A 27,531-nucleotide genomic window follows, 5' to 3' on the forward strand; every position below is an offset into this window, starting at 1 on the left:
TCAGCCACTCCTCCCAGCTTTGTATCGTCAAGTTGTAGATAAGTTTTCAAAAAGGTAGTGGACTCTATTTTCTGGAATTATTACTTGTTCTGGTTATGTTGCATCTTTGACCTGTTCTGGAGGGGTGGATTTCATTTTTATTCTGCCCAAATCCTTTGAACCCCTACAAGACATGTCAAGAAACCCTGAAAGATTTTTCACTATTATAAGAGATCATGTTTTCCTTTGTCTTTCCAAAGGAATGAAGTCAGTATGAAAACTATGCAAATTTGGCCATCTTCACTGATGCTCACTGGATTGTGAAACGCAGTACCAAAGCCACCCACAGTCTAATGTTCCTCAGCAAAGCCACGGTACATGGAGGAATTGAAGCCCTGTGAATTGCTTTGTAATCGAACTGTAAGTTATGACAGGTCAGTAAAATCTGAGTTCAGATAATACTTGCTCTGGAAGCAAAGACAGCAAATAGTTTAGATGATCAAGCTGTTCCTTGCAGACACATAGCTATAGACATGGCGCTTCCAGAGCTAGCATGGGTCCAGAAACAGTGTTAACTGCTTTCATGAGATTCTGTGCAGAAAATGACAGTCAGAAACCAATTCATTTTGTCAAGAGCCAATCTAAGTGTTTAAGTATCATGTTCTTGGATAAAGCAACATGCTGAAGATGTTGTTAAACATGACAACACATTGATCCACTATCTCCTGTCTAAGGTAGCAGCCACTGTCTCAATCCCACAGTCCCCAGTGTGGTGGGTTTATTATTTTGGGCACAGTATCAGACAGCCCAGCTCCCCACATTCAAACTGCACTGCACAGAAGTTACAAAGTCCTCCCGGCATCAGGAGAGCAAGGTGCTGGCACACACAGTGTGCAGTAAGCTGTGGAGCTTTGACAAGAGCTAACCTCGCTAGACCCATCAAGCCTGGTCCTAATAGTTACTAAGAGGCTCAGGCTGGTTCTTCACAAAGACATCCACGTCTTTCCATGCTCTCCCAATGCCTCTCAATACCTGTGCTGTTTATTCTCACCAGACTGAGCAACACAGATTCAATTACAACGTTTTTTCCCCCCTTCTGGTTTTAAATCAGAAGGTACTTTTTCAAAAAATGTTAGGAACATTTTAAATTAGAATAAATTCTGCAGAAGGATACAGTGTATGTCCCCCACTATGGCATGAAGTATCATTCCTCAACATCATCTGATGTAACTTCGCTGAAATTCATTTTTGTAGTGTACTGGGTGACAAAGTTTTGTGTATGCAGAGCTGACAGCCATAAATCTTCAAATCTGTTTATTTTCAACATATGATCATCGCATGTTGCTTTAAAAAAGAAACAGCTTTAATAATTTGCTATTTAGAACTTACCTTCTAACTGCAACTGATTTTGAGGTACAGTTGCTTGTTATTAAAGGTATGAGTCGTGGCACATGGGTATGCTGAAGGAAAAAAAAAAAAAGACAAAGCACTTAATGACAAAAGCATTCCTGAATTTGCACTGTACTAATTAAGTCAAACAGAATTAGCAACATAATAAAAATTGCAATAATTTAAAACACTTACTGAAAGTAAATGTAGAATACTATTAGAGACTGCTGCTAGCATGGAAATTGAGTAAACTGCTTTTTTTTTTTCCAAAATGTCAAGCAAAAAGCACTTCCAATACCATCAACAATCAACATCATGATATGCAATATTTAGCTGTCAGAAGTCATACATGAAGGTGCAAATGTAAGTGTCTCCTCAAAAGAGTTGTGATCTGATGCTATTTTAGTTTTGCCACAGAAAGAAAACGATAGGTATAGCAGTCTTAAAAATCAGAGCTATGGAGCAAAAAGCAAATCAATCAATTTGCAACCATGGGCATTCTTTTAGGGATCAATCAATACGATTAGTGCTACAAAGACCAAATTCCTTTTAATGCAAAATATGTCAAAAAATAATAAAAGCATGACATGTAATATAAGCAAGCTTAGGTATATAATCTACATGAAAACACCCAACATCCTCATGGGAAAAGAAAACCCTTGAACTACCATTTAAAGTGTATAAGATAAACTATAAAAAATACAAATGCAATATTTTATTTCAGGATGAAAGCAGCCTTACTTCAGCTTATCTTAACTAACTATAGACACAAAGTATTAACATTTTAATTCCAAGTAAGAGTAACAAGGTTCACAAATCCATTTTAAGTTTATTTCTTTATACCTTTCTTAAACACATAATTTCTAAAACAGTCCCCAATACAGTGTGAAACTGCACCTTATAAAAAAACTTCTTAAAAAGTACAGTACTGAACAATTCTTAGCATCTCACGTACCATACTTTCTCCTTAGGTTATTGCTGTGGGATATAGACACACAAATCACCAAAAAAGCAGAGAGATAACTATCAGCTCTCAGAGTACTGCCAACTTCAGAATTAGGAGGGAATTAATCCAAAAATCTGGAAGAGCCTTACAGTTGCATTTGTTTCTACTGAAATACTTTGAAGTAGGGTTCTAGGGGTTTTGTTTGCAATTTTGCATAGTTTTCAAATTGAAAAATGGCATATGACTGCCCCAAAGGGAACAGTAAGCAGTATCAGGGAAAGAGTAATACGATTTTACAGATGGAGAAACCTGTATGTTTCAAGTCTTGGGAGCTACTGACATTATAATTTCTAGAAAGTGTTTTGCAAAGGAATGAAAGCCTCAGGCTTGCTTTCATTTGGCTTTAAGACTGCACACTTCAGCTGTTACCCCTTTGAAGTTGTAACTATACATATTTCCTCTCAACCCACCCTGCAGCTCAATTGCCCAACCTGAATTCCACCTCCCTCTGGAAAAGCTTTTCTGCCATCGTGCCACCTCATCACAACAAACCCTCTCCCCATTTTTCTCCCTGCCCTGCCTTTTTTAAAGAAAATAAAAGAAGTTTCCTGATTTATTAAGAGTGAAGAAAGAGAAATCAGACTACAGTATAAAAACTATCTGGAGAAGAAATATGAAATCAAGAAAGAAGCAAAGAGGAGACGGAGCTCTTCAAGATCACTGGCATAATACAGCCTCCCTCTTTTTTACATACACTCACTCCCACAACAATTGGATACTAAAGCACCGGGATCTGAACTGGTTGTCAGGGGATTCCGGCAAGAGTGTTTAAGCAAAATGATGACTCCAAAAGCTGTAATGGCTTGGGCTCTAAATATTCAACTGATCACAAACTCCCTGACCAACTCCCATCTAACCCAAAGGACAGAAGTCCAAAGGAGAGTGGGACTGCATTTTGTTTGACACCGATATTTGTTTCTTTCTCTTTCCACTGAAACTTGAATGTTCTGTCAGAACATCCTGCATAAGCCATTTATTGGTTGGGTATTTGATTACTATGGATAGGATTTTCTTGCTTCTATGTCTCCAATCTAGTATGTTAAATTACAGCCAAGAACAACAGAAGTTTAAACAAAATCAGGGCAGCTAAAGCCGATGTGTAGCCTTGTCTTCAATTGAACCAATAAAGCCAATTTAATATAATCAGTGAATTTTTATTTCATGCTACTTTTCTGGTGCTTGATTTCACTCCTCTAAACGAGATAGGGCTACTTTCTTACATGCCTGAGCTTCCCTAATGCTACTGCAAATGGTATTCTTCTCTTACAAATTTAATCACTCTCTGTAATGTGTATTCCTTCCTTCACTCTCAACTCTGTGCCGTTCACCATTTCACAGAACGTTGTAAGAATCTGGTTCTTAGCCCAAGTGCTGATGCAAAGGTAACACAGAAGTCTCGGGGCAGATTCTCAAAGACTAAGTACAGATTCCCAAACACACTGAGAATGACAATAAAAGGTGTGATTAAACCACTTAGGTCTCCAACAGCTTACAAAATTAAAACCATGGATGAGATCACAGTGAATAGCAGTGAGTGCCCAGCATTAAGAACACCACAGCTTTTAATGTAGAAACTACAGGCAATGTCCCACTTCCATTTGAAACACAAAAATACCAGTATAAGTCCCAGAAATCTATCTAATCTCTTGCCTCAGCCATTAGCAGATGCTTAAAGAACAGACAATTTAAAAAAAACCAAAAAAACAAAAAACAAAAAAACAGCTAATTTACAGCATTCTCTACATACTATAGCTTTAAGGACTCAGCTTAGAAAGTTCTTAAACCCCGAGGATTAAAATCTCTGTTGGGTTTTTCGCCCATGAACTTGTACTTTCTGAACTGATCCACGTATGTTCAGCCTCTCCATCATTTTATCATTAACTCCACAGTTCCAACTTTTAAAAAAAATATGTATTTTTTTTGTAAAAATATTTTGTTTTGTGGATTTTTTTTGTTTGGGTTTTTGTGTGTTTGCTTTTGGTTTTTTGTTCTTTTTAAAAAATTTTTACTAGGTTCTTAACTACTATCTTAACTTTGTCTTCCCCGAAAGGCAGTTAAACACAGTTAATCTTTGAAATACACTTGCCTTTTTACAATTAACACATTACAAAAGAAAACACGAAAGCAGACTTGTTTTTCATACCTACTCCTCCATCTTTATGATGGTAATGCTGCTGACTGGTTTCAATGTCAAATAATGTTTGCCCCTCTGTGAGAAAAATTACTTTTCCATTGAAGAATGATTTATAATCCCATATTTCAGAATTGTTATTATCTCTTCTAAAAGCCACTACCAAGATATTCCCAGCAAGCAAAGTGAGAGAGGAACACCTACCCGAATAATGAATCTAATGGCTGCACACCCAGAAGTTGCCATCACTTTGGCGCTGTTGGGAACCAGATTAAAAAGAGTAGGCACAATAGCTTCAGCGCCATGATCAAACTTGTTTCCCAGAACAGTTGAAAGATGGCTATTTAGGAAAAAATAAATAAAACTTGTTAACAAAAATTAATTTCTTAGTCTTGAAATAACAAATTTCACTGTACACTTTAAAGATTTATCTTTCCAAACAACAGAATTTCTTTCATTTCAGTATTTTCAAGTCCTTGCCTCATTATATATGCAGGATTTGTGGAACATTTTTGTTACTTAGCAGACACATTAAAAGGCTGAACATTAATAACCTTATTTCGTAATGAAAAACAAATACTACAATTTGAAAGGCTAAAATTCTTATATCCACATAAAATACCATAGTATTTCTGGTTTTTAACACAATTTGACATTTTACATTTATTGGTCAACATTTTTTTCCTTTTCAGTGCAGGAGGAGGATGTTTACACAGTACTTTTATGCTACACCTGACTTCATGTTAGGAAAGGTTAGCATTATTTTCTCAAAGCCTGAATTTCCCTGGCAAGGACAGTTGTATGCTCCAAGAGGTCCCCATTGTCTGTTCAATCAGGAAACCAGAATAGCAAAGGTGAACTCTGGGGTCTATCTGTTCCACTCAGCTACTGGAAAAAAATCAGTGACTACATTAATTCCTTTCCAGAGGAAAAAAAAAGCTATGGCAAACATGGAAGTTTCCACGTTCACGGAAGCAGGAAAGGCTGCTCTGGTGTGAAAACAAGGCTCCCTTGCCCTTCCCTTGAATTTAAGGAGAGTCCCCAACATGATGGAGATCTTAGTTTTAGAAGCTGTGGCTAAACAGAAACATCATGGACATGAAAGATATTACCTCACCAAAATGTACAATGTCTTAACTGAAGCTTTCACTTGGGTTTTATCTTTTTAAATTGCACCTCAGACAACCCAACTGTCGAGCGGAAATGTTCAAAAGACTATAGGGCAGCTCACTTTGTTATTACAACTAGTCCCAGTAAAGTCCTTGTGCCAATCACCCGCACGTGAATGTCCCAAGACGAGTCCCTGATACTACAAGTAGCACTTACAGCAGTTTGTATTAACTTGCACTAAGTACTCGGTGAAATGATGGTAACTGGGTCTTCACGTACAATCTGTTACAGGATTATCAACTACGTATATTGCCTACAAGAACAAATTCCTTTATGTGGTTTTTTTTTTTTTCCTCTCTGTGGCTTCAGATGCTGACTGAACAACACTGATAAAGCATCTTTAAGTCAAATTCATACTAAAATCTAACAATGTACACGAAAGCACATAAACTATACTCACGCTACAGTGATGCACGCTTCTCTAACCACCTGGGATCTGAGATCCTTGGCCGACAGCTTGAAAGCACCATCCAACAACCGTAAATGCTGGAAAAACCCATCATACTGTGCAGCTCCAGCAACAAGCAATGACCTAACTTTCTTCAGCTAAAAAAAATGCAAGATATTTAGTTTAGGACACCATCAATATGCATTCCAAAATAAAAAAAGTAACAACTTCATTGCAAAAATGTACATAGGAATGTGTTTAAAGCAAACATAATTTTTAAATATATGGCAGTAATTTAAAGGACTGTAAAAAAAATGCTATTACTTAAAATCTAGAGTTAAAAGTCTCAGATCCCAGTCTACAAACACATATGTAAAAAAAAATGCTATTACTTAAAATCTAGAGCTAAAAAGTCTCAGATCCCAGTCTACAAACACATAATTCTGGTCACATACTTGTTTCCAAACACTAAGATGATGACATACATCTGATAAAAAATATAAATTATAAAACACACAAACATTTTAATCCTGCAGTGTAACTTTCGTATCCACAAGTAAGATGTACTAACAGTACTAGCAGTTTACCTGCAGAATATGTAATTTTCCATAAATGCGAACTGAAACACACACAATGGCTTTAGAAAAGCTTCCACTTAAATGTCAGCAAAAATTTATTTTGTCCTTTTTAAAACATTTGTTCAAACTTATTTGGTATATGAAAATTCAATGTTTAAAAACAAAAATTAAAATTTATTTTATTATCTGGATTGTAATTACTTTAAGAAAAAACATTTTAAAATATCTAGCTGCTTATGCTTTATGAAATACGTCCACCCAAACCTGAAACCAGATAAAAAGTTTACCGCATTGGTTCGTTGATCCCAATCATGTTTGTCATCTGAGAGAATTTCCCTGATTTTGTTCAACGTTTCTTCAAGTTCTCGACTTGAATAGATCTGAAGTAATAAAAAAAAAAAAACAACAAAAAAAAAAACAAAACCAACTGTTAATACCCTAGGTAACTGATGAAGGAAAATAGTTTTATAAGACTGAAAATACAATTACAATTCTGAAAAAGTTGCCCTAAAAGTTCCAGACAACTGTATAAGAGACAAAAGTGGGCATTTGTAGGCAAATCTTTGAGAATATCACTGAGCAGCAAATATTAATTAGAAGCTGAAGAACCAACATTTTCCTTTCATCTTTGTGAAGATCTAATCATATTTAGAATTTCATTAACTCAATTTTAAAAGCATAATTCAATACAAGCAGAGGTTTTAGATAATTTGTCACAATACTATTGCAATTCAATTTTTCCTTTTCATACCCACTCTTACAATGATACTCAACCAGCAGATTTTAAACTGATAAAACTCTTTCAGGGTAAGGACTGTCTTCCACATGACAAGAAGGCATGGCTCTACAAGGGCCTAACTGGGCTGCTAGTCAACATTAGAATCAGAAATTTCTCTGAAAAATAAATTAAAACCTCCAATAGCTTCTATATGTATTACTGCTCCAAGCCTATGATATATTAACTTACGCAGTCAGTAAATAAATGTAAGGAGCAGCCTCCAGAGCTCACTCTTCTCTACACAGTAACTCCAGCAAAACTGAAGCCTGCCCAGTCTAATCGTACACCCTTGTGACATCAGTCACTATTTGGCAATACATGAATTAATGCTTTCATTGATAACTGTTCAACAGGGGATTTCTAAAGAAGAAAATTTAAAAAATAGTCATGAAAACATATTAACATCAGAAATAAACTGTCTTCCCTTTTACTTTCCTAGACACAAGCCACAGGATGCCCTTTTCTGCTTCCATTGAATATCCAAATTTTAAAGGTTTGTTGCTTTTTTTTCCCCAGACTGATAATAAGCTGAAGAGGATATGATGGAAATTACTAACCAGAAAATTTGATCTAGTCAGAATTTTTTCAAAAATGTACTTTCAGCTAAAGATTTCCAATTTTTTGGATCAAAAATTGTTTACATAAACACACTGGGCTACATTGAGTTGCCTGCACACAGGCACATCTGGTGCCATCTGAGACACATCCAGCACATGGGGCTGGCAGACACGATTCAGGACTGCAGGGAAACTCATACCCATCCGGAGTAAAAGCTTGAGGCCAGCACGATAACTTACGTAGCACCTAAATAGTGTCTGATGCTCCCTCATTATTAATTTAAGTCCCAGACATAATTTTTTTATGTGCAAGAGCAAAGAGCATGTAGAGGGGGGAAGGACCAGTGGTTAGGACACCTTGCTCTGCATGAATTTTTGAAGAGCTTTGACACTCGCCTCTTGAACACACTGTTCTGCATGTAAATATGGGGTTTTTTTTTTTACTTTATTGTAAAAAGATTTTAGGAATGTCTTTCTTCTGTTCTACAGTTAAGCTGAACACACGTTTTCTAAAAAATATCTTATTTTCCTGAACAACTTGAAATTACTACAAGAGTTATTCCAAATACAGTCTCGTTTTCCAATTTCCTGAGCATGTAAAATTATTTTTAACTTACAGGAGATATGGAACCTTGACTCTATTGACATCTACTTCAGTTCCAATGCTTTAACAGAACATGGTTGCAGAAGCCCCTACATTTCAGGCTGGAAAACTAAGGAGGTGGAAGACATTCATGCTCTAAAACACCTGCAGATCTGTTTTGTAGGATAAACACGGTAGGAATAATTTCAGAAACAGACAAATTGGTACACCCAGGATAGCTTCACTACCATACAGAAAACAATTTCTGAATATGCTTTCCCAACAAAATTGAAATTTTTATTACCACACAGCTGTATAAGCCTTTACAGGGTACACTATGGAAGCAGTTTTGCAGCTCTATACAGGGGACACAACAGTATCAATAAAAACCAAAAAGCTATTCCTCATGATTACTGTTTTCTTCTTCATTAAAAATCAATGAACATCTGATGCATAACATTTAAAAAGAGTAAATGATTTAATGAAAACAGCAGGTCCAAGCATAACAGACTTTCTACTCCATTGCCCACAAAACTGAATGAGTTTTGTATCACCATTTAATATATTTGTGTACAGTGACAGCCTATAATACTTGTTGCACAACACTGATTTACTCCAACACTAATTCTTTAGGTAGCATTGCTATTAAGAATAAATACTACGTGTGTCTCAGTAAACATTTTTACCAAATTAAATTTCCATTATCAAAGAAAATTCTTAATTCTCCTTTTAAAACCAGAAGGGAGTAGTCACTGGTTAAGCAGGAATAGGATTTCACATTACGGTGCCCCTAGTGCCATCAGAATTCGTGACACAATTCAATCTCCCCAGGCTCCCCCTTTACCATCACCCACCTTGCCCTGTCTCCTTCCCAGTTCAGGGTTTTAACACAGAAAAAGCTAACCCTACAGGAGGAAAGGCAAAAATGTCTCTGCCAGCTCAGCATCCTATGTCAACTTCACAAAGAAGTGAAGTGCAAAAACAAGGGAAGCAGGATCAGGTCTTCTGGTGGCAGCTAACGGAGATCTGTTTAGTGCACACTTGAAATTTAGCCTGGGGCTCCGGTCAAGGCACAAATACCTTCAGTAAGATGTCTCACTGAGTAGATCCTCAGAAGTAGGACATTTTTTGTTCTCAGCTATGTGTTATCAGAGACCATGTGCTGCATTTACTGCCACATGATTAAAACACAGAATCATAGAATGGTTTGGGTTGGAAGGGACCTTAAAGATCATCTAGTTCCAACCCTCCTACCACGAGCAGGGACACCTTCCATTAGACCAGGTTGCTCAAAGCCTCATCCAACCTGGCCTTCAACACTTCCAGGGAGGGGGCATCCACAGCTTCCCTGGGCAACCTGTTCCAGTGTCTCACCATGGTAAGCAACAGACAAGTGCAGAAGCAACACGTACAGTGGGTTTATGTCCGCCCTACTTGCATGCCTAGGCAAAGAATTTAATTTCTTCTTTAATTACCTGGCACAAACAGAATTGGATCTATGCAATTTCTGCTATTCAAATTGGCATTGTAATGAGGAATTTAGTAAATAGCATAATTTTATCATAATGAAATTAAAACTGTAATTCCACTGAAAAATCTCAAATTGTCAAGGATGTCCATAACTATATTAGTTTCAGAGGAATAAAAGGTAATATTTTAATAATTTCTTTTCTCTCTGCCCTTGATTAATTATGCTTTTAGAAGGCCAAGATTAAATTCTGTGTTTAGTCAATGACATAATATGTCTTTTTGTTTGCAAGTTCCCACATCAGACTTTTCTAAGAAACAATTAAATTTGTTTTGAAACAAGTTCTAGCTATTGATGTGAGTTACTCCTAATAAGCTGAACACAGAATATTCTTCAATTTCAGCAAAAGCAAATAAACAAAGTTGTAAAAACATTATGGTAGTAATGATAAATATGAAGGCACAATCCTCTCACCACAGTACTTCTCTTTCTGGCACACAGATCCATCAGACTATATCTCACTATCACTCATTTTGTTCATAAACTGCTGCTATCCATTAGAGGGCAACACACACACATCATTAAAGAAAAGTGCAACATCAAAGGCAGAAAAATTAAAAGCTCAAATAAAAGTAAGAGTAATAACTATACAGAAGGAAAGTATTTCCAATATGGGGATTACAAACTAGATACGAGTAAATAATAATATATTCCCAAAAAAGTAATGATGAGCAGTCATTGGAAAAGGTTCCTGGAAAGGCAGATCCACCAGCTTTTAAGAATGAGTTAAACATACAGACACAGTAAGTAACCTTAATTTACTTGATTAATCCAGAATTATACATTTTTCCATAATATAGTTCCCTTCTTTACTTTCACTGAAGCCACTACTAAAACCCACAAAAGTAATGAAAACAGAAAGACGCGGGAATGGGCCTGATAATGTACAAACAAATCCCTCTCCTCATTCTATCAAGCTTCCTTTGCTTCTGGAATAACCAGGTAAATTAAATAACCAGGTCATAAACGTTCTTTCTTCACAGGGTCTAGTACAGAAACTTTTCTCTTCCTTAGTAATTAACATGGCCTCAGAACGCGGGATCTACCTTTTTTTGGAAAGGTCAGAGACTGCCCACAACTAGAAGCAAGAAGTTGGACAGCAAGAAGCCATTATTCCTAAGGATACCAAAAAAGCTCTTTTATTTTTCGCCTGGTCAGCAGGTTTTCTTACATTCTTATCCATGAAACAAATGGGTTATTTGGAGGTCAGTTACATATTTCTCTCCTGCATCCCCCTCTCAACTTGGGTGAGATTAGTAAAGACAAGTGGGTTTTTCTCCTCCACCTCTTGCAGTTTAGGAATGACCTACCTTCCTAGGTCATCCAGCAGTCAAGACAGAAAATCACATGTGCTCGTCAGCCACATAGTTACCCCACTTTTGTTCTTGCAGTGTTATTATCCAACTTGAGTTATTAGAAAACTCTGCTTGGGACTGCAAATATTAAGGCACTGAACTACAGACAGCACATTTTCTGTGGAATATGGCTCTTTTCAACATAATGGGGATAAAGATTATTAAGAGCTCCATGTTTTTGCCCTCTAAAGAATCCTTAACACAGTTTGGAGAGGCAAAGCAACATAAAGCTCTTACAGCCCAAGACAAAGATTTCTTCAACGTGACAGGAACCATGGAGATAGAGTGTTCCTTCATCAAAGCAGACAGTATTTCTGCCTACAGAAGGAGAGCTAACAAATAACTACACTATCATCTTGGGAATTAAAAATAGAACAAAAGTACGTGTTAAGAAAAGAGAGTCATATAAAATCCTTCTGGTGTTTGGGAACTATGGCTGACTGAGTTTTTGGTTGCCTTCCACACCTCAGCTGCTGAAGGAAAACTTATTCAAAATACATTTAGCAAGATACAAGCATGTTAAATGACTCAACTGTGTGAAAGTACCAAGTATGTGTAATTCCCACATTTAAACAACAGAAATTAAAATCTGATCTTCCAAGTAAGAACTCAGAATCCAACAGGTTCATTAGTATGCAAATAAGGTGCTAGATTTTTTTTGTATTGCTAGAGACAAGGACATTTATGCCAGACATGTATCATTACAGTTCAGACACATCTGAAAATATAACTCTTGTTTTTTAAATTATTTGCCTGCATTATTAGCACTTGATTATCCCATGAAATTGTAGTCCTAAATTTTCCAAACGTTATGGAAATCTTTTTCTTATTAAAATTAAAACATACAACTATTTTCAGTAGCTCCCTGGCAAAGATTAAGAAAAGCAAGAATAGATTTTAGCTGCAACACAATGTGATAATAATTAGCACAGTAATGAAAAAGTGGGTTTTTTTGGTAACGAACTGGAAAAAATAAAGAGCTTTCCATGGAGACTGTACATTTAGAGTGAAGGAAAAGTAACAACACCTGCTTAGAAGACCGTAAAATTAAAGAAGTTTAAAAAGTAGGCTAACACATAATATTGCAAATAGTGTATTTCTGAAAACAAATATGAGTACACACAGCATCTTACCTGTACAGTAGGGACATCTGTAAATGCCTTAATAAAATCATCCTCATCCACAGCTCCAGCTCCTCCTTCTTTAGAGGAACCTACAAGAATGTAAAATACTGTTAAACAGTATGTAATGCACATCAAGGTTTTCAAACTGACGTAAACATCATTAACAATATCTTTTGTAAAACTTTTAATATAATTTACAAAAATCATGAACATTCACCATGTGTAAAATTGCAAGACCTTGAACTCTGATTTCACCATGAATAAGAAGCACCTTAACAACATCCAATAATGCATCTTGAGGAGATGCATTATTAAGAGAAAATCCTTTATCCAAGAAATAACAATTTATTACTTTAAAGAAAGAAGGAGGAGGGACGCTTTACACAGACCAGGAACACAGCATTTCCCACCTTCCCTGGTCTCAATTAGTTCACTTCTACAGATCACTTTTCTTTGAAATGAATACTTCCAGAAAATTGTTTTATTGTTTCTTTGCCTGGTAATAAAAAATGTCTATGCAGATTTTTTGGTAGGTAACACATTTTTAACGTTCTCTCTAAAAGTACATGCACTTCTATTTCACTGATCTTTCTCCTCCTGAACTGCATGATCACAGATTCATACCAAAATAAAGTGTGAAGCAACTGTCTTCCCTTCATGTTGTACACAAGTCAAAATCTATACTTATGAGAAGGAAAAACGTTGTTCAACCTTTTCCTTCCCAGTCTCTTTCTACATATGTTTACCAATTCTGTAATGCCTTTGGACTGCTCACTTGCTCTACCAGCTTGATGCTCTCCGTACTAGTATCTACAAAGTTGTGCATGATGGGATGACAAAACAACGGGACAACATTACATAGTAGAAAAAAAGATGTCATGAGAGTGATACTGGACTTTTTTTGTTTTGAAACAAAGAACTGTTTAATCAAAGCACACAAGCACTGGCCTAACAATAAAAAATTGCTCAACTTGTATTTGGTAGCCACTCTTTACTAGTCAAATTTAGGGTTTTTTCAGCTTCTGTGGGTCTCCTGACTAACATTTCAAAACAAGAATTTCCCTGTGAAAAAAAGGGAATTTCATAACTGGTACAGAAACTTCAGGTTAACATAAACTCTAAAACTTTGCTTCACTTTTTGTTCTTAAAAGCTTTTCTCAACAGACTTACCCATAAAAGATTGGTAACTATTTTCTGATACAATGCATGTCACACAGTATCTGTTAGTACACTCTGGGTACTATTACACAAAGATCTTTGATCCCTCAGAATTATTTAGTTGCATGCAGTAACAGTATCTTATAGAGAAACACATCTAGAGTAAAGTGATATGCATTACATTTTTTTTTCTGAAATAAACAAACAAAAAACCCCCTAAAGCAATACCCACATCTCAACTAATTCAAAAGCTTCCCTTCTGATCTACAAGACACTGAAGCAGAAGTAAAAGATGCAGATCATTCCAGCACTTAAAAAAAAATAAAAATAAAAAAAATACTGTTACCCTTTTGGTTTTGTAGGATAATTCACCATCAGCTGTAAATTAGGAACTGACAGCAGCTTCAGCTCAGCACAGGATAAACTCAAGTACTTACTCAGCTTTTCCTATAATAGGTTGGCTCCTACTGGCCTCCCTCATTCTAGCCCTAGCACAACTGAAGAGTAAATCACAACAGGGAGTGGCTGAAGGGAGAGTGAAATAACCTGGCCAAGAAAAATGGTTGCAATGTGGCAAGTTCCCTGGGCTGCTCGACTGCGGGGCCATAAAACAAACACTGTGCTAGCACAATCCCAGGGGTGACTTGGGATACAAATGAGTTAGTGGAGAAAGGGAAGGAAGTGACTCCAGGCAGCTTAAACAGTACAGCTGCTGAAAGCCGAAGTACAGGCTGAAGGGAGCAGAGCAACACTCAAACAAAATGAACTTAAGGAAGGACAAATGCAAAGGCAACCTAGTGGGATGGACAGCCCATCTCACTAAACACAAAGGGGAAAAAATTAAAATCCAAAGGAAGTGTTGATACAAAGCAAAAAGCAAATGCACCCATATGAGCTGCAAATAAGTAAGTTGCAGAAATCGAATTATGCTTCCTATAAATTACAGCAAACAACTTTTGGAATCTCTTTCAAACACAGTGACACAAAACCTAACTGTTTGTGAGCAGAGTTCCTTAGCATGGTACCTGTAACAGACTGAGAGTGCTCAGGAACTGTTCCCAGTCGTAAGGGATGGATGTTGCAAGGGCTTTATTTCATTCTTTCTTTGAATGTCTGTTCTGCTGTTTGTTAGTCTCTGAAATTAAGATTTCTTCCTGAATCTTCTGTAGCTCTCAGATATTCTTTGCAAAATCTACTTATTTTAACCTTAGGTTAGCCTTTATTACTATTTAATAAACCTGTCAGCTTCCTTTTAAATAGGTATCTGTTGCGGGAAGAGGGAAGAAGCTACCAGTGCTTCACGATCTGAATTGCCACCTCTGAGATGGTAACAGTGAATTTTAAGATGACAATTCTGATAAAGACCTGTGTATAGACAATTTCAGTAGGTCAGTAAGGAATCCTCTTTCCAGGTACCATGAGATTACTGCTACAGTTAATAAAACAGTCCAGAATAACATATTTTCTTATGCACTTTTCACAATTCTGCTTCTGTAAACCATGAACCAAACGCGTAGAAAAGTAGCTGAAGACTGAGAATCTCCGAAAATTCCCTTCATGTTTTGATTGGGTCCTCAAAAACCTCTTCATTACTCTAAACTTGTCTATCTTCCCAGGGTTTTTGCAAGCGTATACCTTGCCTACCAGAGAAACCTCACAAATAAAACCTAGGAAACCATTGGGAGATTACCTTACTGGGTTGCTCACCACATCTGCCTGATGGTAGTTATTACTTGCGTAGAGGGGAGAGATGAGGAGGGAGAGGAACAGCAGAAGAAACATGTACCAGTCTCTTAAGTCATTGCAGTTCATGATTTATTAACTTAAGCTAAAATGCTTTTGACTTAAGCTGAACTGCCGTTGACAAAGACACTGGGCAGACAATTAGGATCAGTAAATCTATGCAGTTGTTCCAACACAAGTCACAGGAGTTTTTTTGAAATAGGTTTCAGAAAGAAAATACATTTTTAAATCAGATACAACACAATCCAAATAGGGGTTTTTTTTGGCAGAACTGGAACTGACAAAGCCTCCACGTTGTTTTAAACCAGCTTAGAAGACAACTCCAGTTATAACCAAGTGACTTAGCAGAGTAGAAAAGCCTTTGCTAGAAAGCCCACTTGAAGGAAACTGACAGATGAATTCTGTCATGTTCAGCCACAGTGACTGACATTCATTCCCAACTGACTTGTTCACCTCAGCTCCTCCAATGCCAAGTCACTGTCCCCAAGGCATTCGAGCTGAAACAGCTGCACAAACTGAACAAAATAGCAAAATACCTTCAAAAAACTTCGTAATACCTTCTATTCCTTACTTTATCTGCCCACATAAGAAACTTGGTGGCCATAGTCAGAGAACATCCCTGGAGATCCCATCTGCAGTGTGGCTGCTTCATTAAAACATTCCCCTCTACGTGCCAGAGACACTGCACATGCACAGAAGTTTCCACCCAGCAAGTGAATGTGCCGTCTCTGAGGACTGAGATACTGAGCAGATCTCTACATAAAATTACTCACCCCCAGGAATGAACAGGAGCAGAAGGGACAAGAAGAAACCAGGAGTGAGTTAGGCTTAAAAGGAAGAAGGTGGTGCAAGGTGTTCAACTGTTAGGATAGCACATCTCAATCCCTGAGGCGTGCCACGTCATTAGTCAGGAGCAAACACCACATTTGTGTACTAAGAGGAAGCACAAAATAATTCTTATATGGACCGAAAAGACTGAAGGTCACTGCATGAAAACTCCTTTGGAATTGTGTATTGAACATTACGTTCTCTGAGAAATTTAGCTGTATTTGAAGCTGATTCCCAATACTGAATGCACAGTTACAGTAACTTCAGCCTCAATTCCTATGTAGCACAGTTTCACAGGTAAAAAAGATGAATAATACTACCTCCTATTTTCACAGAAATGCTAGGAGATCAATTCACAAGCACCTGTGAAGCAGGCAGAAAATATGACAACTATACAAAGAAATTAAACTTGGTTTACTTAGTACAAGGTCTGGATGACATACATTAGATATGACCTAACTCTGGGTGCAGAGAAAAACAAGCATTTCCATGAGCAGCAAGAATACAGACACCTGATTTATTTTAAGCTTATCTCACCATTGACTAATGCCTATTTCTGCTCAACTAGAAGCTCATACAATCACCTTTCAACTCATGCACAATGTTCATGCTCACAGTCACCTTTCAAAGCACTCACGTATTTCTTTTCTCTACTGGCACCCATTTTTCATAAATACTTAAAAGAGCACACATTTGAGACCCCAGCTCATTTGGCCAGTTTCAACAGGTGAGCTTTAAAGTTATTCTAATTTTATTGAGCATGAAAGCATTAGTCTTATTTTCAGTTTTTAATATAGCTTTCTAATAATCTAATATTTACATTTTACTTTAACTTGTTCCTAGTTTTACAAAAATAAACTTCCCTACATAGGGACAATTGCAGTAATTATTTTACATTACAGAAATCACTGAGAACAACCAGGAACACAAACAGTTCACTTGTATCATTTATAATTTGTGTTGCAAACAGACTGGTTGGGGATACTGTGATTTTTTGGAGGAGCTGTGGTGTAAGTTTCAGAAAAATAGTATCTTCATTACTGTTGTCACTTCTCTTAAACTGTGTATTCTTTTCTGAAACAACTTAAACAGATACTGTATTCAGAACAATTAGAACTAGCACTGCCTGTCATCACAAACCATACAATTAGTTTTTACATGTTTTAAACAAGACATTTTTATCTTTTACTTCTAGAAGTTCACTAGTGCAAGACAGAAGGTAAAAGTGATTTTAATGGATGGCTTTTTCTCTTATATTTTTAAGCAGATTTCATTTATTTGTTGCAAGTAATATCTGCACCTTTGGTGAAAATTCTCTACTCAATTATGAAAATAATTCTCATCTTAGGCTTCTACATTCCCCGCTTCTCCATTTGAAAGTACATACAATTGTTCAAAGAAATGAAACAGGTTTTTTTTTTTAAGATGCTTCTCCCCGCCCCCCCAGCCCTACAAAGAGAAATCACACCTGCTCCTTTGCAAAGTAATAATGCAGGATGTTTTGGAATGGTTGTCTTTGCTTACTCTGCAACTCAGCCACTCAAAATGGCAAGGTCAGATGATTACAGCCCAGCTCCCTCCTCCCTCTTTTTCCTTCTGGATTCATCCATATGAAAATATAAAGAAATTACTTCCCCTTCTTACTGCTTGAAAAAAAAAAATCAGTATTCAATGTTAGCAAACTAAGCAAGGGGTGGGTTTGTCTCCCTTATTCTCATCCCTGCCTGGTACTACTGTGGTTGCTAGTAAGATGTTTGGTACTAGAACATAGGGCAGAGATGTCAAAAGAAGGTTACAGTGTGGTGAGCTCTGATCTCCAGACCTCTTAATTTCTGCTTAACTGTCACTCTCTTCCTATTTTATCCATTTGTAAGCTGCCTTCTAGGCTAGGGAGGGGTTGTGGAGTTAAGGGTTGTGAGGTTGTGGAATCGAGGGTTGTGAGGTTGCCCAGGGAGGTTGTGGAGTCTCCTTCTCTGGAGACATTCAAGACCCACCCTGGACAACTTCCTGTGTGATCTCATGTAGGTTCCTGCTCTGTCAGGGGGATTGGACTGGATGATCTTTCGAGGTCCCTTCCAATCCCTAATATTCTGTGATTCTATGAGCCTTTTGAGAGAAGACTTATCAGATAGAGTACGGTGCTTACACCTACAAAATAAATCCTGCAATCTAACTGAAGCTTCTGGAAATTAGTGCAAAATAAACTCAAGCAGTATGAAGTATCTGCCACTTGTCCGTGGGTGATGCATAGAAAACAAGGAGACCAATGCGCAGTAATTATGAATATATATTCTCCAAATGTATATGTATAGGTGTGTGTAAATACACACGTATAATTTATCATGTATGTTTATTTTCATTCAGATTCCTCATTAAGGCTGATTTTCCAAACAACCTGCTTAGGCTAGCTGCAAAGGAAAGTATCTGTTAGAGAAATGGAAACCCCAGTGACTGGACAAACATTTATAATGGCCAAGGAGAACAGACCGCTGATCACGGGTAAGGAAACCCTCTCCTGAAGTGCCATTCAGGGGAGTAAGAAACAACAAAACCCAACAATTCTCAGAGAACCTGCCAAGCTGGAAGTCCTCCTGCCTCCCTGAATTCTGGGTTAGGTTAACACAGCAGCAGTTCATGACTGCAGGACTGCAACCCAGCAATTCCATGGGTGAGGATCTCTCCTGAAGGAAGTTAATTGCCGTTCACTGTGGGGACAAGGAAGCAAAAAGGCATTCTGTAACAAATCCTCTGATTCAGACTTGGAGATACCCAAGGCTGATCTCAAAGGCTGCTTGGAAAGACAAAAAGGCTGATTTCAGCTGGGATCTTGCAGAAAAATCCTTGAATTTCAACAACCTGGATACCAAAGAGGGAAGCAAGTGCCACAGAATGTAAGGGATGCTTTGCTGACTAAGATTTTCTCAGAGCAGTTTTATGTCCTACAAAGGGTCAATACAGAACCATGGAAAAAAAATAAATCCTAGTTTATTTTACATGACAAATACAGCACTTTAGCAATCGCTTAATGAGGGCTAAACAAATAATACAGGAGACTCCTGAACTTATTTTCTGCAGAACTCAAAAGTAAAAAAAAAAAAAAAACCCAAACAACAAACCAACCAAACCCAACCCTCGGGCACTGATTACTATGAAGCTTTTTTTTGTGCAAGTAAACACAGAACTGTCTTCATGAGTCTGAAGACAATCAATACAGCAAGGACGAGTTTACCCTGTTTCACTAACAATTTGTATGTAAAGTATGACAACTATTGAAGGCCTTTCAACAAAAATGTTTCTTAACTACAGCATGTAGATTTAATGAGGTTAACTTCACACCTGGCTGAGATATCAGAAGGCAAGTATCCATTTTTCAGTAGTACATTTGTTTTATCCAGAGCCTTTCCATTTAAACTGTTTCCTACCAAAGCCTCTAAACACTTCAAAATGTCTTCTGCTAGGAAATAGAGCCAAAAGAAGCCAATCAGTACCATTTTAATATTTCCCAAAGAACTGTATTGCTATTATTAGAGAAGGAAAAAAAAGCATTATGGGGTTGATAGAACACACTATAGACAGATGCATGAAATTTTCTGAAGCTGGGAATAGCTTCCTACTGTAAGTGGGTGTTGCTGTAGTTAAGAAAAACATGTATGGTGTTATTATAGTTCTCAGCCTTCTTTTGACAAAACTGTTCACCTGGTTCACCCAAATTTTCGAGTTACCTGATTTCTACCTAACATGAGATATTCTTCATGTGTTTTGAGCAATCATCAAACTTTAGAAGGCTTTTTTTGACTTTTAAGAAGTAAGATGATCCTAAAACTGAGGGTTATTTCAAACAATGCCAGCATCAAACTTCAAACTGACAGAGCTGCAGTCTTCACTGAAGACCAATTCTTTGAACAGTTTAAGAAAAGAAGGCAACATCACAATTTTTATGTTGGGAAGAAAATACTTTTTGCATTAACACATACTTTTTGACAGAAAAAACCCCCAAAAAACCCAACCCTCTTTGTCCTTGGGGTTTCACTTCATATTCTTCATGTTTGGCATCAACGACATTCTTACTCCAAATTATCTTCTTAAACAGCAGTTACAATAATCCTGACATTTGAATTAATGACACCACCCCCTTTGGTGTTTTGTCACTGGATGATTCATCCTAAAGCAACAGAGGCTGTTTCAAAAAGTGTACCAACGTTATTAGTGTTAAGCAGTACGTAGTGTGTAATAACACTGCTAGGTCAATACACTATAGATTAAAAAATGCCAACAGACCACAGGTAAAAATACATCATGCAGTATCTCTGCACTGAAGACAACTGTACAGAGTCCACACTGCTTCAAATTACAAGATTAAAAACAACGTCCCAGCCGCACAGAGCTTCTCGTAAAGCAAGCAACAGAAAGTTAATACAAACTGTTGTCATGACTGGGTTTCATCAGCAAGCGTTTCTTCCAAATGCCGTGTAGCTCTGCTGAAGTATCACTGTTCCTACATTTAATCCAGAGCCACCAAGATGATGAAGGGAGTGGAGCATCTCCCTTCTGAGGAAAGGCTGAGGGAGCTGGGTCTCTTTAGCTTGGAGAAGACTGAGGGGAGTCCTCATTAATGTTTATAAATATGTTAAGGGCAAATGTCATGAGGATGGAGCCAGGCTCTTCTCAGTGATGCCCAATGGTAGGACAAGGGGCAATGGGTGTAGCTGGAACACAGGAGGTTCCACTTAAACTTAAGAAGAAACTTCTTTATGGTGAGGGTGACGGAGCACTGGAACAGGCTGCCCAGGGAGGCTGTGGAGTCTCCTTCTCTGGAGACATTCAAGACCCGCCTGGACGCCTTCCTGTGTGATCTCATTTAGGTTCCTGCTCTGTCAGGGGGATTGGACTGGATGATCTTTCGAGGTCCCTTCCAATCCCTGACATTCTGTGATTCTGTAATCCATTTTAAAGACTACTGACTTAAACTGACATGTTGGAAAGAGAGAGGAGGCCAGTCTTCTTGTTGAGATAAAGATGGAGTTTTCCTACTAAGATCAAGACTACATAAAGCTTCTGAATAGTAAGTATAATAGCAAGCAATTCCCTAGAAGACTTGGAACAAGGAGCTCACATTTTGCAAGAGAACCTGCCAAAGCCCTCTAAGATATCTTGAACAGTGCAGGGACAAGAACATCGCTCATTTGGCTAACATACTCAAATCTTTTTCTACGGCAAATTATGGTGTCCCTCACAACTGAAAAGCTGTTTGTCATGCTGCCAAGAGAGAGCCCATTTCTGGAAGGGCAGAACACACGTGGTGCACATTCTTAGTATGAAGGTCTTAGAGCAGAGGGGTGTTTCCAGAGGCTGTGACACTTGAATGAAGAGCTGAAAGCAAGTTTGGCAGAAGTAGGTAGATCAGCTGTGCATTTCATGGCAAAGGACTAACTCAGGAAAGGGGAATGGGATAAGAAATATGCCAAAGCACTGCCCATTGAGTTGAAGACCCATCTCTTCTCATTCAACACAAGCAAGAAGGTCAGTGTCTGAACACCTCCCAGCAGCAAAGTCAGATGAGAAACAGACTGCTGGATTTCTCACTCTCAGGGCAGCACCCCACTGAGGCTGCCTGCTCTGATACTTTTCTGGCAAGCTGTCTTCTACAGACTTAATCACACCTGTCAACAAATGTCCAAGTTCTACAAGCTCTCTCATCCCTACAGCCAACAGCAAAAAATCTTGCACAGTCATGCCCAGCACAAGGAGAGAGAATTCCAGCCCAAGTAGGACATTGCTATTGCCAATTTACATAGACGCATCACCTGCCTTCCTGGATAATGATTCTCATTTCCAGTGCCACCAAAGCACATTTCCTTCATGAAACAGAAAGTGTCCAACAGTGAAAAAAACACTCCTTTTGTATATTGGATGAGTCCTTTAACTTGAACAGGGTATCTGATCAGTGTTGGAATAATTCATTTCTTCAATAAGAAACATGTCCAGGGAGTATATAATGAAAAGCCAAACACATGTGCATCTGAGGTATAAATCATCAGATACCAGCATAAAAGAAAGTGAGCAGTATGGCTCAGATGTTTAATTCTCTCAGCCTCATGACAGGACAGCCTGCACTCCCTTCTGGAGCCAGCAAAAAGCTGTACTTCATTGTCATAGAATCACAGAATGGTTTGGGTTGGAAGGGACCTTAAAGCTCATCCAGTTCCAACCCCCCTGCCATCAGCAGGGACACCTTCCACTAAACCAGGTTGCTCAAAGCCTCATCCAACCTGGCCTTGAACACTTCCAGGGAGGAGCAGCCACAGCTTCTCTGGGCAACCTGGGACAGTGTCTGACCACCCTCACAGTGAAGAACTTCCTAATATCTCATCTAAACCTCCCCTCTTTCAGCTTAAACCCATTTCCCCTTGTTCTGTCATTAACTGCCCTTATGAAAAGTCCCTCCCCAGCTTTCTTGTAGGCCTTGTAGGTCATCTACAGCTAATTGGAAAAGACACCTTTCTAAAGCAATATCCTAGGAAAAGGATCTCTGGAATGTAAAAGGTAGTTTAAATGAATGGAACTTGCAGTAAACTCAGCCTACACTCAACACAATTTCTACCCGCACCAGCAATTCTGCCTGGTCACAGGAGCCTGAAGAGAAGAAACTGCAGCAAAGGACCACTTCAGCTACAGGTCACTGACATGACTCTGGAGGTTTTAGTGAAAAGGAAAGAAAAAGCAACACAGTTAATTGAGCTGCTCATGCTTCTTCCTCCAAGCCTGAACTGCAACTTCTTACTGTCCTGGTTTTGCTAGGATAAGACTTCATTCAAGCCACGATACTTAGTATGTGCACAAGCATATGTGAGAGTCAGAGAAAACTCAGACAAGCAGGACCAACAGGTGACAGAACCGCGAGGTGAGCAGTTACGAGCTTGAAATACCTGTAGCTCATGAGGGAAAGGTGAGAAATTACATTCTCACTGATTACAGGCCTGGAATGCAGTGGTAAGCAGAAGGATTTAGGACTGCAGGATATGGCAGAGCCTTAATAAATTGGTAATAGCAGACACTTCCAGAACCATAGATTTGCTCCACAAATATGGCAGTTTTGAGGCTGGAGAAAAATCTCAGGTGTCCTTCAGGGACCTGTAAAGCAGACCCTACAGGAAGTGGGTGCAAAAGAGCATCAAGGTTCATTTGTAGCCATAAAGATCCATGAAGTCTCAGGATAAGGAGAATAGGATGCCCTAACTGGATGCTTCAAAGACTGTGGTTCTCTGTGGAATGAAGCTCTCCAAACCCAGAATTTTGTCCTGTAATGACCACGTGCTTCTAGACACTTGCCCTGTTCACATACATTTCTCTAGTAGCCATTTCTGACCACTGTCAGATTCGACAGTGGACTATACAGACCTCTTGTCTGACCTGCATCATTGTTCGTATGAATAATCTTACAGGAAACTCTTCACTGCTGGAAGAGACTACAACTTGATTGACTCGTTTAAGAAATACATTTGGCATCTACACTAATGTTCTTTATCAGTCTAGGAGATGCAGGATTTGTAAAAATTATGCAGAAGGGTAAGGCTCTCTTAGCCCAGACATTTAACACTTCTATCTACTAGCAACCTTGTTACTAGACAGAACTAGTTTAAAAATTGGTAACCTCAAAAAAAAGTATGAGGATGGAAAAAAACATGGAAAGATACAAATAAGGAGCAGCAGGAGTAAAATGAATACAAATAGTAGCTGCTAAAAATGAAAATAGCAATAATATCCTTGCTGATCAATGGTGACATATAGGAAACGCTAAAAAGAAAAGATTGAGGGTCAACTCAAGGAAAACTTGAAGGGCAAAAAACACCAAAGAAAAATTAAACTAGGAAGTGTATAGTTAAATGTAATGAAAGAAATCTGTGCACAAGCAGCAAAGTTTCTCTCTGCTAGACAGCAAGAAAAAAAAAAAGTAGAGGTGGTTGAGAACAACTGAAGACTGGAAGACAAATTTCCACAATCGTATTGTGAAGAATACAAGGCACAACATCTGTCCTACAAAATATTAAGGCAAAAATTCTCCACGGTCAACCACCTGAGCAGTCTGCACAATCATGCCAGAGATGCACGTACAGACAAGTACTCAAAGAACAATTTAATCAAGGCCGTAAGGCCAAACATTTAATCTTAAATTTTCAAAATTCTGACTGTAGACATACTGACAGAATAAAAAAAGAGCAGACACAGATGCACGTGTGAACACTCCTCAGTATTTTCTAGAGTTGAAAGGAGACAGTATAAAGCAAGGAATGATCAAAGTTCCCTGGTTTTGGCATGCTTAAATTTTATCCTTATTCCATGTATATTTATTTATTTATTTAAGTTTGGCAATATAGGAAAAGGAGGAAAACCAATGTAATATTTTTTTATTTTTTTGATCTCTTTTACTCCTGAATTTTTAGGTTAACTGGAAAAAAAAAAAAATCAGTCAACTGGTTATTCTCTTATTTCCCTTCCTCTGCTCTCCCATCTCCATGCTTTTACTGCAGAGTATGTAAAGGGAAAGTCTACACATAAAAACAATTTTACATTAAAAAAATCTATATTTAATGAAATATAATTAAAGAAGCACATACTGAAAGAAACAGGAACTCTGAGCATTCAGTTCTAGTCCTGTGTGCAAAAACCACCATGCTTCAAGTTAAAAGAGATTATATTATTACTTATTTGTGTAATAATGATAAATACCAAGAATCCATTTCAAGAGATAACTTCCTTTAGGAAGTCTTTTAGGTGGCATTTTCTAATCATACTTCTATCAATTTTGAGTTATACTATGGTAGTGTTGATCCCGCCCTGTGGGAATCTTTTCAAATAATTAGGAACATTAAAGATCACATCAGTAAAGCAATAATTGTCAAAACATTATCTATATCTTATTAACACGAAAATACTTATGGCAGCTTGTTTGGCATATGTATCTTCTTTCAAATTTTATCTTTGCTTTGCAGTTCACATAAGGGAACGTTACATCAATAGGATCATGAAAAAATTACTTACTCTTACAAAAATTCCTTACTGAAAAAAATCAATTATTCATAAAAAAGCCATACTTGAAGCATGATATGTTTCTACTTAATCGTGTTTCTGAATGTGTACATGAACCATCAAAAAAGCTGTCTCTGCTTTAGCAGTAAACAGTTGCTTTTGTCAGATTACCCCCACCCTAAAAAAAATGCGGATTTCCAGGTTCAAAGATCATAATTAGCAAGCATCATCATTATACTGCTTTGAAATCTACCATGCAAAAAAAACCTTGGCAAGGGTTCTGGCCCGGTTTTTTTATCTTTCACAACCAATTTCCCAGTACTCTGACAGTTTAAGGGATAATAATAAAAGCCATTCAGGTGTGATATGCACCTCTGTTGAGGTCTATGGCTGATGGCCAGTCCTTTTCTAGCCACGTGAAACAGTGCAGACCTACAGTAAAAATATCATCTACACAGACCTGCTACAGAATTCCACAGTATATTTATATATACAGTAAGTGACGTGTGGCTTCCATCACAGAGGCACCCACATATTCATTTTACCAACACAATTGCTATTTCCAGATGTTCATTTTATTTGTGCCATCAGAGGCCTTGATAAGCTAAATGTACATTCACAGAAACAGACTAGCACACACCTTTACGTATGAATAATTACATAAACCAGGTCCCTTACTGTTTTCAGCTCTGCAAAAATACTGCAGTCATGCATTAAACATCACCTTCCAAAGTTCTCTGTTTAGTACCTGCTCTGGCAAGGTTTCTGGGAACACTGATTTAGAATCTGAATAGCTTTACCTTACCTCCAACCTTAGGCCCACCAGCTGATCCTGGCTTTCTTGCACTGTTCGAAGGATTTCCTGGCTTTTTAGGTGCCGGAACCTTGAAGGCTGAAGCAGCTGATGATGGCCTATTTCCATCCACTGACTCTTCATCATCAAAGCTTTTGTCTAGAAAAGGATACATTAAATAAAAATACAACTATTAGAATGCCTGTATATTTATTTCCTAATCAGCTATTCTGCTTCACATTTAATAGACATTCTGAAAATGTATAAATAAAAATAAATATTTATCACTTTGTCCTCTCTCTCTCTCTGACACGGGAATGAAATGACAATGAGAAATAAACAGCATTTTCTACATGTTAAGTCCTTATAAAATATTATTTTGCCTTCATAATTAACCACTGTAAAACTGAACGTAAAAATGAATCCTACACATCCATTCCCACAAAGGGAAAATTATCTTTGCAGAGATTGAATATTTTTACCCATTTCTGACTATTTTCCCCAAAGGAAAACCCTTAATATAATTTTTACCATTCCAGTCTACCAAAGACAAATGCTTCTCCCTTTTCCTTTTTTACTCATGCATGCATTTTCTGCTACACATCCTCCCTCCCACAATGTGTCTAACCAGCACTCCCTGTCTCTTTCTTTCCACCCAGATTTTTCAACTTACAATCACAGATCCTCTTGCAGATCAGCCGCCTCATTCCTCTGATAGCTCTTCAATCCCCTCACCCTAGGACGGACCCAGCACCTCACATGGCCACATGCAGTAAATTCTCAACGCTAATCAAAGATTCTATCAAAAACTGCTGGCAAACACCCCAGATCCAGCGCCGAGATTTGTGCCGGCATCTTTCTCTCCCTTCCCCGCACTCGGTGCCGCGCAACCAATGAGCTGCAGGGTGACATCATATGCTGGGAGCCACCGCCAGAGGAAAAGGTGAACATTCTCCATGCAAATACATTCATTCCCACACACGGTCTTTGCCGCTATTCCGATCCTTCATTAAAAACATTACACAGGCAGACAATGCTCTAGGGTTTGCACTCCTCTTTCCTATCATTTCAGGTTTGGGTATTTTTTAATCAAGAATTTCATCTGTCTCCAGTGACTAAAAGTCTCAATACAAAAATATTCAATCTTAAAAAAAAAAAAGCCAAACCCCAAAACCCCCAAACCCAACATATTCCAACAGGAGAACGTAACAGTTTCTCAGTCCGCTTAGGGGAAGAAGGGTTTATCTATAAGCTAGAGCACAGAAAACCTATCAGCCTATGGTTCCTATAATAAATGGGCGAGGCTGGGACACAGCTGCACTACAGTGACGGAAGATCAATTTAGCATATTACCTGCTCTAAAACCTGCCATTTCTAAGAAAAAAAAAAATAAAATTAATTGCAAAGCTTTGTTAT

General features: G+C 37.9%; 1 protein-coding gene across 1 annotated transcript; it reads right to left on the reverse strand.

The window, feature by feature from the left end:
• Positions 1-1,364: 1,364 nt before the first annotated feature.
• On the reverse strand, positions 1,365-26,822 carry LOC104527139 (CLIP-associating protein 2-like). Its single transcript, XM_010170766.1, has 7 exons — positions 26,789-26,822; positions 26,128-26,274; positions 12,576-12,655; positions 6,929-7,021; positions 6,076-6,221; positions 4,710-4,845; positions 1,365-1,439 (listed from the first exon to the last, which is right to left on the reverse strand). The coding sequence occupies exons 1-7, from the start codon at positions 26,820-26,822 to the stop codon at positions 1,365-1,367; spliced, it is 711 nt and encodes a 236-aa protein (XP_010169068.1).
• Positions 26,823-27,531: the final 709 nt, after the last annotated feature.

This window comes from Antrostomus carolinensis, unplaced genomic scaffold (genome assembly GCF_000700745.2).
Source record: "Antrostomus carolinensis isolate BGI_N321 unplaced genomic scaffold, ASM70074v2 scaffold11696, whole genome shotgun sequence".
NCBI classification, from domain to species: domain Eukaryota; kingdom Metazoa; phylum Chordata; class Aves; order Caprimulgiformes; family Caprimulgidae; genus Antrostomus; species Antrostomus carolinensis.